The sequence below is a fragment of the Ruditapes philippinarum genome, unplaced genomic scaffold (genome assembly GCF_026571515.1).
Source record: "Ruditapes philippinarum isolate M1 unplaced genomic scaffold, ASM2657151v2 ctg786_1_1_1_1, whole genome shotgun sequence".
Taxonomy (NCBI): Eukaryota; Metazoa; Mollusca; class Bivalvia; order Venerida; family Veneridae; genus Ruditapes; species Ruditapes philippinarum.
In genome coordinates, this window is record NW_026858762.1 from 16,872 (window position 1) to 31,575 (window position 14,704).

Sequence of the window (14,704 nt, forward strand, 5' to 3'; positions counted from 1 at the left end):
AGTTGAAACGGAAATTCTATAATACCATGCCACTATGGCTAGTAAGGTAAAAGTTATGTTTTGTGCCGCTGTGCCACACTTCAAAATCCGTAACACATGCAAGATCTAGACAATAAACTAGAATTATCAGACAGGCAAGATCTAGACAATAGACTGGAATTATCAGACACGCAAGATCTAGACAATAAACTAGAATTATCAGACACGCAAGATCTAGACAATAAACTAGAATTATCAGACACGCAAGATCTAGACAATAAACTATAATTATCAGACACGCAAGATCTAGATAATAGACTGGAATTATCAGACACGCAAGATCTAGGCAATAGACTAGAATTATCAGACATTCAAGATCTAGGCAGTAGACTATAATTATCAGACATTCAAGATCTAGGCAGCAGACTAGAATTATCAGATATTCAAGATCTAGGCAGTAGACTAGAATTATCAGACATTCAAGATCTAGGCAGTAGACTAGAATTATCAGACATTCAAGATCTAGGCAGTAGACTAGAATTATCAGACATTCAAGATCTAGGCAGTAGACTAGAATTATCAGACATTCAAGATCTAGACAATAGACTGGAATTATCAGACACGCAAGATCTAGACAATAGACTGGAATTATCAGACACGCAAGATCTAGACAATAGACTGGAATTATCAGGCACGCAAGATCTAGACAATAGACTGGAATTATCAGGCACGCAAGATCTAGACAATAGACTGGAATTATCAGACACGCAAGATCTAGACAATAGACTGGAATTATCAGACACGCAAGATCTAGACAATAGACTGGAATTATCAGACACGCAAGATCTAGACAATAGACTGAAATTATCAGACACGCAAGATCTAGACAATAGACTGGAATTATCAGACACGCAAGATCTAGACAATAGACTGGAATGATAAGACATAATGCATCTAGACAATAAACTTTAATTACAAATGTATCGGATGTTCAAGAAAAAGACAATAGTCTAACATTATCAAAGATGCAAGATCTAAACAATAAACCGGAATTATCATGCACGCAAGATCTAGACAGTAGACTTAGAATTATCAGAGATGTTTGATCTAGACAATAGACAGGCATTATCAGACATTCTTGATTTGGACAATAGATTGGAATTATAGGACATTCAAAATTTAGACAAAACATTGGACATATGAGTCATGCAATATCTAGACAATAGCCTGAATTTATCAGGTATGCAAGATCTAGACAATTAACTTGAATTCAGTCAACCAGCCACACAAAATGTTTAAAGAACTGTCCAAACAGGTACGTTAAATATAGTTTATTGTGCATCCATACCGCTAGTTACTTGCATAGCGGATAAACCTATGCCATTGTACCGAATAAAAAACATTAATGATCAAGTCATTTATAATTTAAAGTTAGTATTCAACAATTAAAAAAGGTAAAATTATTCATTTTTATTTTTACAAAGTACCAAGTTACCTATGTCATCAGTACCGACCTGCATTTTCTATCATGTGCAAAATAGAAGTTTTGTAAAATTGCTATCAGTAAAACTATGACGTTGCCAAAACCATTCTAAAACAATTTTGTTGAAAATGTTTCATATATAAATGAAAAATATATAAATAACGCATGGGTTTGTGGGGAATATTATCCCGAGACAGACACTGTTACACGAGGCGTTAGCCGAGGGCAACAGTATTTTTACGAGCTGTTACTCACAAACCCATGTTAATTTATTTTATAACCCTGAACAAATACTGTGATGATCTGAAATTGTCAACTAAATCTTACTGTAACAAAATTGATCTGTTGGCCTTTTTTTCATTTTCGGGAAAAGAGCACATGACCGGGTTTTTTTATACTGTAAATTATTTTCCCCTTTATACCTGTAACAATCCCAAATTTTTTTTGTCCCCAGGGGTTACACTTGAAAAATTAACAGTATGAATAACTCCCAGGGGCCCAAAATTAAAAATTAAAACATTATACAAAAAAGTGGATAATGATAGGGAAATAAAATATTTTACCCCACTGGTTACACCCCCCTGTAAACCTCTGCCTGTGAGTTTGGAAAAATCGTTGAACCCTTACCCGTAAAAATTTACGTGGGTCTATTTGGGAATCATAGTTTGTTGATTGTTTAGTAAAAAAACTTTTAGGGTTTTTACGTTTAGCGGGAGTTTTGGGCCTTGAAATTTTTTCCCAAAAAAACCTTTTCGAAGGTTTTTTATTTTACATTAATTATAGTAATGTAAATTTCAAAAGGATGTTTTTATCAAGCACAGACATCATTATCACAACAAGCACAAAGATCATTGTATTCTTGTAATTCTTTATTAGATGTTGTATCTTTTAATATTTCTGAAAAGATTAAAATCTTTGATTCGATGGTTGACTCTATTTTGAATTATGGTTGTGAAGTGTGGGGTTTTCACATAGCACCAGATATGGAAAAGGTACATCTGAAATTTTAAAGCACACTTTACAGGTTCGACGAAAAACATCAAATGTTACATTATTATATGGTGAATTTGGAAGACTTCCACTATATTTTATGCGTAAGATAAGAATGATTGAATATTGGTTTAAGATAATGTCAAACACAGATTCTCTTATGTATAAATTATTTATGAAGCATGATTTTAATGGTAATCCAGTAAATAAATGGATACAAAAACAAGTTTTTCCTACCTATGGAATAATACATCTGTCACAAATTTACAGCTACAATGTGTTATTAGATCAATTTATCAGTTTAATCCTGAACTGTCTTTTACTGCATTGTACTCAGAACTAATCTAAATGAATTTTATATGACTAATGTTATGTATTGCCGAATAAATTTAAAAAAATGCATTTTTTAAATCTACATTTTAACCTTTTTTTAAAAAAAAAAAACATACATTTTTTCAGTTTAAAATTATACCCTTTATTTTAGTTGTGTTTTTGGGTTTAACTTTGTACGGGTTTATGCCAAAAAAATTTACTGGGTATATTGCAATACCACTCACATAATATTAGAAAATCTAGTAGAAAATATGACTATTTAAATGGTTTATCCGTATAAAACTACTTTCTTTTCCTCTCAAAATTTTACAAAAATGTAGTTTTGTATACATACTGCCGTGACGAAACAGTCTGAAGTCCCTATTGTCGGCACTGTCTGCATCCCTGTACTCAGCAATACCGTGATGCTTAGTTCATGCGCAGTTGAACCACCGGAAGTGACGAGAGTAGATACACATTTATCTGTAGCACCATTTGTACCATGTATACCTTCAATCTGATTTATTGTACCGCCGCCAACTGCTCTAAATGTTGCCGTCAAACTAAGTCCGTCATCACTCTTCACACAGTCAAGGGAGACTTAAACATACATACATAAAACTAGACAACCCTTTACAGTAAAATGAATTTGAATTACGTTATATTGTAAACGATTCGTTTAATTCAGTGAAGGAAGAATTAGTACAAGTAGCGAATTTTTTTGATCAACTTATTGTCATAAATAAGATAAGAATTGGATCATCTTTACATTTGTGGGGCAAAATATAATTATCTATTTTACAAATGACATACCCTACAAAGTAATATAACATAAAATTTATTCTAAGTTTTCAACACTTGACCATTTTTAAGATAAAACATTTACTTACGCGCTTTAGCTTGTCTCTGAAATAAAGTAATTTATATAGTTAAGAAATTAAATAAGAAAAATCTAGACAGGCAAAATGTCAGGCATTATGTTTTAAAGGGAAACCACTGTGGTTTTTATACAAGAAGAGACGGAAACAATGTTTTCAAGGCATTTTGTATCACTGGATAATAGGTCATGTACAAATATCAGATCATTCCCAGGACCAATCAATGTGATAGTGCATATCTAACCAAAAATGAAAAGCGTTGCAATGCTGTTCACTCAAATCGGCAAAAATCGCATGCCAATTTAATCGGTTATCAATTTTATACCGAGTATGCAGGCAAGGTTTATAATATGCAAATGGTTTCAACGTAAAATTTTAACATGAACAGAATTACAAATAAAGTCATACATAATTATGTAACATAAAATATTTCTATAACGCCTTCATGTCAAATAAACAAAGTTAGATTCAGGATGCTAAGATCTATACTGGTTGGGGACCACCAAAATCGGACAACCACCAAACCCGGACGGCCCCGAAAATGCTTAAGTTAGTATTTTCTTTGTTCAGTGGTTGTCAGTCACTTTTTTATCAACAATAAGTGCATGTTTCTTTTAAAATTAGGTAAATAAATTTATTTCAACCTCCGTAAATGGTAATATTTTAATGTCTCTTTCAAGAATGTTGACGTTGTAATTCGGGGGGTCAAGAAAGCAATGCCTGACCTCATGTACCAGCTATAATCATTTACAAAGTGAATAATAGAATATCCAAAACTTCAGCATTTGTTGCTGACATATTGTATATCATGTTACAAATCAAAAATCAAAACACCAAGCTTTTATCTGAATTAAATCACATCATGTACATATCTGTCCGGACACATGGTACTGTAGTGTAGACAATTTAGGTAATTTTGATACCCTCCTTGTCGAGCCTCAGATATAAGTGTCAATACAATTAAAAATAAACAAACTAGTTTGTTAGTTAGGAGAAGAACCTAGCTGAACTGTGTCAAATTTTTTGGTCTCTAGGTTAAAAATTATGAACTCTGGACGTAAAAATGTTCCAAAAGTGTCCGGTTGATGGTCTCCGACCAGTACAAAGTTATTACTAGCATAAACATTCGAATAATTTAGGACGACAACGGACAATGAGAACTAATATCTTAATTTTAGAATAATGCTTTAACAAAATAATGATAACTTAAGTATTGAGACTATATCATTTTCACCTATTATCACATTAAACAATTGTATCTATATTATTATCCTGTACAAATTTATGATGCAATCGCAACCTAACAGTAAATTTGAAAATTTTATATCATCTACTTTCTGCTGATGCATACATTCTGACATACCAACAGTACCAAGATCATTTTTATTTTTCAAATGTATCAACAAAATTTCTAGAGTTCAATAAGAACATTGTTTGATATAACTTGTTTCATATTTTATAATCCTCTTTCAATAATAATTCTACTCCAGAAGCACAAAACTCGTGTTTTTACGTTCACCATAAGTCATTCAATTAGTTGTATAGGACTTTAAATTCAAAATGATTTACAAAAATACATTCAAGATTATTCACTTTTTTATTTTTCTGTAATTTTATAATTTCACAATTGTGACATTTGTTCGAAATTGAGAACATACATGTATGTTCAGTTTTTGAAAATCCTTCTATATTCAGTTATTGACAGAAGCAGAGATAATGTACATATGTGTACGCATATAGCTAGATAAATCTTATGTTGTTTATGATGAAATAGTTTATGATGAAATAGTTTATGATGAAATAGTTTATGATGAAATTGTTTGTAAAAAGGATGATAAATGAATCAATGATACATTCCTTTGAAAGGTAACAGATGATCATGCTAAACAAAAACTAAAAATCAATGAGTATAAATCATGTTACGTTAACAACATTGTCGCATGAAATTTAACATATTTAAAATATAAAAAACCTGTCACTAGAGATAGAATATGCTTGTATGTAAATTTTATACCTAGTTTGTAAATTGTTTTCTATCTTCTATTTAATAAAAAACACTTACCGCTATCGAGACAAATACAAGTATACTTATGGACAACTTCATCGTGGCTGAAAACAAAAAGAAAATGTCACAATTAAATTCTCAAATTTCGTCTGAATGAAATGATGTGAATTGTAAATTTCCCTAACATGGCTAAGTATAAATTTTATATAACAATAAGTAATCATCATTTATTTATATATAGACATTTCAATGACTAGCCGAAAACAATGTATGTGATTTGTGGAAAAAAAAATTTTTCAAAACGTTATAACGAAGTTAAACAGATAATGATTTTCGGCCACAATCGTAGCTTTTAGCAATAAAAACTTTAACAGATGCTATCAAACTTTAGGAGAAACATTTGTTTGGTGGGTTATCAATTCAGTTCCAAAATAAAATTATTAATAAAACATCTGTAAGACTAAATTTGGTGTTTCTATATTCAATAAAGCTGCCTTTTCTTTTGAAAAAAAAAGAGATTATATTTTGAATTTGAACTTTCTATATTCAATACACATGGCTTCTTCTTTTAAATAAATAAATTATAATTTGAATATTCATAAGCTGGTGTGAATAAAGATACAGTATAATGACTAGGTTTGAATGTGATACTTATAATACGTTATTCTTTTACAATATGTCTTAAATACAAGTAAATCATCAGTATGAATATTATATCGCATAGTGCTAATATAATATTTGTTATTTATCAATAAGAAATATCTAACAAAAGACTTACCTATGAATAGTTCAATCTAATAAATACCGATAATTTAATATGAATTAATTTTATCCAAGAATATACACAAACAAATGTATTTCTGTATCGTTTTAATAAAATTACAATTTTAAATTACAATAAACAAAAACCAGTAAATAAATGTAATTTTAATGTAAATACCTTGTGTATATACGCCGTCTGGTACTTTACAAGTAAGCGATATTCAATAAAGTATGTGACAAGATATTACAACTAGGATCCTCTCTGATGGGCGCACTTAAACAAATGCGGTGCAATGAGCTATATACAACTGGTTCCAGTCGGATGCGAACGCCATGGTTTCACTGTTTTGTTATGCTGTCAGGCAATTTAAATGATATGTATGATGCTATTTTTTCACTTACTTTTTATTGTATTATTGAACTTCGATTTATCTGTCTGCAGGGATACCAATTATCTTAAATCATGGTGAACTTAATGTGATCAAAGCTGATAGAGGTTTTTATCTAACGAGTGTCACATCAAATTGTTTTTTTCTCTCATTGTAGTCAACTTGAACATCAGCATTTATTAAAAAAAAGTCAATTATGTTAACGATTTCTTACATTTTTTGACAAAATGAAGTTGTAGTTAAGCATGTATGAAAGAAAGAAAAATGGAAAGAAAGTAAACAGATATGAACTATTTCTTTGTTAACCACAATCTTTTTATTTACTGAATCTTTTTCTACAAGCATGATTATAAATAAAAATTTATGATAAGAAATTAAAGAATTCGTTCAGTTTACGATAAACAGACCTAATTTACGTCAAATGAAAAAAATGTACACATTCTTACTGTGAGGTAAATATTTGAGTCAATACAATATGTACATGACTGATTGATTCGAAGCTATAAGGGAACAGATGGTCCATTTATAAATAACAATTAACAAAGTAATCCAAGTTAGTGTAAATAGGTGACATATTTTATATATACAATTGTATACAGCATTTATTTAACTCCAATTGATTTGAAAGCAGCTAAAGACCATACCCTTATTTTGCCTTAAAATGTATTTTTATACTGCTGCAAGCGACCCGCTACAATTGTTTAGAATCACTAAAATATTAAGGAATCATGGCTTTTTTCTACATTTTTAACATTTTATCTGCTCTAAAAATGTTTCTATTCAAAAGTATGTCAATATTTTTTCTTTGTGGTATCACAGTTTTTTCTTAGTTGATTCAATGCACTGATAAGTTGTTAAAATGGATTTATAAATTGTTAAAGTTGCGAGTATTCGAATATGTTTTTCTATTGAGAAGCCTTCATGTGTAGACTTCTTATGAAGGAAATCATTTGTCATAGAGTTGCCAACTCAAAGCAAATAACATAATTTTATTATATACATGTACTTATAAATGAAATATTGAAAAATATTGACGAAACAAAAAGCGTAGTTTCATTTTCCGTGTTTTCACTGTAAAAAAATTCACTGCAGTGAAGCATATTTTCCATATTTTCACTGGTGTCTTGTCGGACTACTTTCTTCCAAATTCAGCCAATACACATAATTTAAGAGGACTGTAATATAAAAAAATAAACAGAAAATTCGTTTTTTTTCTATAAATACAGGATTAATTTTCATCTTGTGGTATGAAAATAGCTAGGTAGAAACTACCTACAAGCTTCCTCACATATGATAATTCTATGTGTAATAAAAAACACAGAGACAGACATTAGTTAACTGGAGTGCGGGTATTAGTTACCCGCACTCCAGAGCATGCCCATTGATTGGTTCATTTTTGCTGGGGTTTACATATTGTGACGGCAGATAAATGGAAAGCGACAGAAATGTCATATTCAGATGTTCGTTCATTGGTTCATTTTTGCCGGGGTTCCATATTGTGACAACAGGGAACGTGCTTTTATGTTTGACTATGATACACTGTGCATGTATATGTATACGATTTAACCCTGACACATTTTCAACAGAAAGGTCTCCAAACTATGATACAATAAAAAGAAAGAAAGATGAATTAATACACAGAAAATATCAGACCAACTATATCATTATCACTACCGTCCATTGCGCCGGTGTCAGTAAAACATATTTGATAAACTCACAACGACGGCATGCGATTCCCATTTTTTATAGAAAAGGCTGAATAAATCTTTGATAGCTATCAACAATTCTATAGTCAATCTTATTTTTTTCAACATTCATTTATTTATACATCACTATACTTGCATTAGTCGTTTTTTACGGTGTAGTATCAATTATTGTGTGTGAACTGAAGCCTGATAAACGTTTCAACTAACATAGAATTTTAATTTAGTAGTACCTGTTGACGCTTTGTAATTTGTATTCATCTGCAATAAACAATTGCATGTCATCAGTGCATTTTCGAGAGAATCAATGATAATGTGACATCCCAGGTTTATCAAAGAGATCTTCTATAATTATACAATGTTACTATAACACAATAAATAGTCATTGTTGTTTTATTTTTTGTTGCTGTTTATATAAACAAAGTGAGGCTCACACATTTAATAAGATTATTCCATTTGCAAACGCAAGACAATTATTCAAATGTTTACCTGCGTTTGAAGTAAGACTATATTAGACTTTTAATGAAAAGTTTATGTTCGTTTTCATAAAGGACTATTTTTGTATTTCACAAATTGCCTTATCGCACAACAAGTCTTAAATTATACCTGTAATTTTCATTAATATATGCATCTTTATGTTTCCTTACTGGTAAATAAACTTAGAAAATAGCCATTTATACTAAATCGTTGTTCCTTGTATTTCTTGTACTGTATGTGTGTATTCTGTTCTGTAATGTGATAGATAATTTCAATTTTTAACACCAACTATTGTTCTCAATCATCAAATTAATAAATATAATGATTACACAGCTGTCTGTTTAAGCTGTTTAAGGAAACATGAAAGCATATTTAAAAATACTTATCAGAAGAGTATTTACACTGTAGATTGTACAACAGTGACGACTAGCCATTGACAAATAACGTTACAAACATGCAGTGCTATGTTTTTTTGTTTTATCTTCACGTGATTATCATTCAAAGCATATACACCAATACACTGTACTTGTAATAAGGTTCACGAAATTGTCAATAAAATCATTAATTGATGTACATGCATATCCATTAACAGACAGCTAAAATACCTTAGTGTCCAGCTTTATTTGTCATCCAATGAAAACGCTGTATTTCTTAAAAATTATGTGTGTTAAATTTCATAGAAGAAAAAAAGCCGATACTATATTGAAATCCGTTCATAGTCGCCTTCTATTTTTCATAGTGTTTCATAGTACCGCGTAGTGACGTAATCAAGGGACACTAAATATGTTAGTGTTCATCCTTAGCTGTTCTACAGAAATTAGAAACATTCTCCTGTCGCTATCGCTCCCGTCGAAGTTTCTAATTTCTGTAGAACAGCACGGATGAACACTAACATATACATAATATATATTTTATCCTTGATATTCTGTTATAATGAAACTTACAATATGACTGGTATCTTCTTCTTCTTCCAATACTGTACATAACCCACTCTGGAGCATTGACGTACAGGGTGTATGTACAAAGTGTTGTGCGGCGAATAAGTGCAGATTTAAAAGAAGAACATGTTAAAAATAAAATCAACTCCGGCATATTAGGGCCCCATGACTAGTCCTCCCTTGAAGGCCTCAAGGTTGACTGCTGTGGCTAGGTGCTCTGGAAGCTGGTTCCACAGGCGGATGGCCGAAGGTACAAAGGAGAACTTCATGGTGTCTGTTCTGCAGAATGGGACATGGAATCTGTGTCCATAGCCATGGCCACCAAGTGTCAGGGGGTGGAAGTACTGTGCAGCTGGGATGGCTATGAGGTTGTGCGTGATCCTGTAGACCATCACTAGCTTGGCATTGGAGCGGCGATGCTGTAGAGTTGGCCAGCCTAGGTCTGTCATCATTGCAGTGGTGCTGCTGGTAGTTTTGTAGTCGCCTTTTACAAATCGGGCAGCTCGCCTTTGGACAGCTTCAAGCTGGTTGATGTTGGTGGCTGTGTGTGGGTCCCAGACTGTGCCTGCGTACTCCAGGATTGGTCTAACAAGGGTCTTGTAGGCCTGGGCCTTGATGTCTTGTGGGCAGCTTGAGATGTTTCTTCTGAGGAATGATAGTGAGTTGTTGGCCTTTTTGATGGTAGATTCTGTATGTATGTTCCATGAAAGATTATTAGCGATGTTGACACCAAGGTACTTTCCACTTTTGACAGATTGAAGAGTTAATTGATGGACCTTGTAAGCATAAATGATGGGGCTTCTTTTCTTGGTGATGTGTATGACTTCACATTTGCTGGGATTGAAAGACATCATCCACTTGCGTTCCCATTCCTGGAGTCTATCTAGGTCTTCTTGGAGGGCTAATGCGTCAGCTTCTGATTTGATTTTCCTGTAGATCAGGCTGTCGTAAGCAAATAGGCGGCTGATTGAAGTCACGCACTTTGGTAGGTCATTGATGTAAAGGAGGAACAGTAAAGGACCTAGTACTGTCCCCTGGGGTACACCGGATGTAACTGGGGAGGATGCAGATGAATGGCCTTCAACGACAACTTGTTGGCTGCGGCCAGACAGGAAGCTCTCAATCCAGCTTCTGACTGTCCCTCTGATGCCGTAGTGATCTACCTTGGAGAGGAGTCGTTGGTGAGGCACAACATCGAACGCCTTACTGATGTCTAGTAGTATGGCGTCTACTTGTTCCCCTTGATCCAGGGCTGATGACAGGTCTTGAAGAGTAAGAAGAAGCTGACTTTCAGTTGAGCGTTGTTTTCTAAATCCATGTTGTTGATCTGAAAGGATGTTTTGATGGTCAAGGTGTTTCATAATTTGGCTATGTAGGATGTGTTCTAGGAGTTTGCTGCATACTGATGTGAGAGAAATGGGTCTGTTGTTGGCAGGGTTGCTACGGTCACCTTTTTTGAAGATAGGTGATACATTTGCCTTCTTCCAGACTGAATGTACTGTTCCTTGTTGTAAAGAGGCGTTGAACAAGAGGGTGAGAGCCGGAGTAATATATATATGGTATATATGAGACAGCAGTTTTAAAAGTTTTGATAAAAACATATATAACATGTACACGGATGTCGTGTTTTAACCTAATGATTTAATAAAGATACGGCATTCAGTTATATATATTTGTATTGTTTTCATAAGTAGTTTGTAGATTAGGTTTTATTTTGCTAAAGAAAGCAAATATATTAAAATGATATCCAATATCATTACATGCCCCAAGAAACAAATTAATCATATTGTGTTTCCTGTCATATAAATATTGCGGCTACAAGATTAGTATAAGATAACATTAGACATGTAGTTTAGGTTCACCAATGAATGATCTCTATATATCTGTTACACCAAATAATAACACATGCGTTACAATCATATCATCAACATGTTTATAGTGGCGTTTGTATATCAAAACAATATAATAATTTCATTCGTTGACAGATAATTAAATATTTTGATCCGTAAAATTATCATGTATTGATATTTCCTAAGTGCATGAAAGAGATAATTATGTGTTTGTGCATGTTGTCGTTATATGTGTGTAATATTAAAGATATACATGTACTATACTCACCCTTGAGTAAAATATTTTTATAACATGGATTTATTAAAGTATTCATAATTCTTACCGAATGTGTCTAATTTGAATAAAAGAATGAATAAACTATGTAGGGAAAGCTGCGTTCCCTATTAAAGATTAGGCTTTTTTTCTCTCTTAAAGCAGCACGCCTCCAGATTCATGCTTATTTTCATGAAGATTTTGAAAATGTATTAAAAATAAAATATAGTAAAGTAAATAAAGAAAATAACTTTCATATTGCAATATAATATATATTCATATAACAGCACTAACCATTCATGTTAATTACCGAAGTAAAAGGTCAAAATAGGCAAAATAGCCCTTATAATTGCGTTAGTAACCCGATAGAAATATGTTTAAAAATACTGCAAAAACGCTCTTAAATCGCAAATAAAATGGAAATTATTACTTTATCTTGATTCTTTTTACTTCTCTTAAAATATCTATACATTTTTCTCAAGTTTAATTTTCTTGAAATATTTTGGTTCATCTGGAGACATGCAGCTTTTAAAAAAATGCAAGTGTTTTATGACACTTTATATTCATATTGTGAACCTATAGTGTGTAGAATTTTAAACATATCGTATCTAATTTGTGTGAAGCTATTAAACTGGTTATTTTATATTTACACTTAAATTAAATTTGAGCATGCAAAATACGTCGACCAAGGTTCAAGTTTCTATATTAAGAATCAAAGAATATGAAGATCTCGAAAGAATAAGCAGAATTTCACGATTACAGCACCATTACTGTGACCATGACAACAACATATAAGGTGTATCGCCGCCTTCCGACTTTTTATATACTTATACCGTTTAATTTACAACTATTATGTTTGCAAGTTTCACCTTTGTACTAAAGTAAATCAATAATAATATAACAAACGCTCATTTTTGCGATATATTAAATTCATTATAATATCTATACACAAAGACGAAGTAACTATGCTAAGATAAACAGAGCGTTATGAGGGAGGGAGTGTAATATTTGTAAATAAAACACATTGAAGCGTCAATATAAGTTACACTAGTCCACTTACAATAAAATACCATATATTTTATGTCTGGATTAGCAACTGTGTCCTATTAATTTTTTAACTGCCTAACTATATGGAAAATATTGATGTCTGGTTTATATGCAGTCATGGTGTGGGTGGAGCAACGAAGTGTTAACATAGGGTTAACACTTCGGTGTTCCACGAATGCTGATTACTGATTAGTGTATATACATGTATAGTGTTCATTAATTGTATATGCAGTGGAGTTCCACTAATAAGACCACCTTGAATGTTTCAAAATCATGCAAATTTCGGCAATATAAAGAATAAGAGTTTAAGTTATGGAGCTGAAGTGGCTCGCTGATGGGACCTTTCCGCTGTTGGGGCCATCATTTTGTGTGGTCTTTTTTTGGTGGAACTTTACTGTATATGTTAATATATGTAAACATATAGTCTCAGATAATTCTTTTTAGAATGACCATATTGTAATTGTAATTTTATATGTCTTTTAAAATTGTTAAATATGGATGAGACTCAAATAAAATAAAATATATATAAATGTGATAGGTGACATATAGGCCCAGTGGGCCGGGTGTTCTGATAATTGTTTTCATTATTGTATATTGTATTGTTTATAACACATGTCACTTTAATAAACAATTTACTTACTTACTTACTTACTTATAATATATTTAATTAGATGATGATCATCGATTAATAATTATTTCACTAAATCATTTTAAAACCAATATGATTGGTTCGAGTTAGATTTCCGATCAATTATTGGATTCTGCACCTTGCAAAAACTATAAATACTAAGTTGTAAAAAAAAATATTAAAGTTTTTTAAGAAATAAAGAACGTTTAAATTTGGAAAACATTCATTTACAAAGAAATAAGTTTAAATATTTTATCAAAGTGATCGTTTGGGTGACAAAAAAAATAAATAAGTAAAAACATTTGATCCCGAAGTTTGATTTGTCTTGTTGTCGATTTATGTTTATGATATATTTTATACTCGCCAATTTGGAGATATGCTGAATGACATAGAGTTGTTACTTTTATGAGGGATAAAATACCACATCATATGTCAATTTAAAATTTAAATATAAGACACTGTGAATGTTTAATCTGTACAATATAATATATATGTCATAATTAAGATGTTACCATTACTAATAATAACTATTCACAGAATAATTTTTCTATTATGCATATAAGAATTACATGACCCGCATTGTATAATGACCGTCATTGTTTACATTTTGCATGTAGATCTGTACCGGTAAACGCTTATTTGTTAACTAATTATAAAGGTCAAATATTTATTTCATTACTTATTTGCATATTTTTCTGGTAAAGAAAGTTGCATTTATTGTATTTCACTCGATAAACTTTGACAGGTGTTATTGTTGTTCACTGGTGCATTATGGGTTGTATACCTAGCTCCGTTGTCAATGGCAATTTCTGCCGAAGCTTAGTAAACAAAGTTAACTAAAGCAATTTTTCATAAAAGCATCAAACTTATAGCCATTCCATTGCACTAGTCAATTTTATAACCATCATATGTATCGATTTATCATATTTTTGTTTAAAATTCCATATAATTTACTTTACAGCGTTCTTTGTCTTTGTGTATGGAAATGATCGTTTCCGAACGTCAAGTGA

General features: G+C 31.7%; 2 protein-coding genes across 2 annotated transcripts; one reads left to right on the plus strand and one right to left on the minus strand.

Annotated features, from left to right (window-relative positions):
* The first annotated feature begins 34 nt into the window (after positions 1 to 34).
* Positions 35 to 918, plus strand: LOC132754176 (aspartate and serine-rich protein-like). Its single transcript, XM_060744770.1, has 2 exons — positions 35 to 41; positions 383 to 918. The coding sequence occupies exons 1-2, from the start codon at positions 35 to 37 to the stop codon at positions 916 to 918; spliced, it is 543 nt and encodes a 180-aa protein (XP_060600753.1).
* A 1,830-nt stretch (positions 919 to 2,748) lies between these two features.
* Positions 2,749 to 6,759, minus strand: LOC132754177 (uncharacterized). Its single transcript, XM_060744771.1, has 5 exons — positions 6,588 to 6,759; positions 5,705 to 5,751; positions 3,655 to 3,670; positions 3,120 to 3,364; positions 2,749 to 2,796 (listed from the first exon to the last, which is right to left on the minus strand). The coding sequence occupies exons 2-5, from the start codon at positions 5,744 to 5,746 to the stop codon at positions 2,749 to 2,751; spliced, it is 351 nt and encodes a 116-aa protein (XP_060600754.1). The 5' UTR covers positions 5,747 to 5,751; positions 6,588 to 6,759.
* Between the last annotated feature and the right edge of the window lie 7,945 nt (positions 6,760 to 14,704).

Coding starts and splice junctions, on each gene's coding strand:
- LOC132754177 (XM_060744771.1), bottom strand. CDS start 5,746: ATGAAGTTGTCCATAAGTATACTTGTATTTGTCTCGATAGCG. Junction 2,797..3,119: donor CAGACTGTTTCGTCACGGCA/GTATGTATACAA, acceptor AAATTCATTTAG/ATTAGTTCTGAGTACAATGC.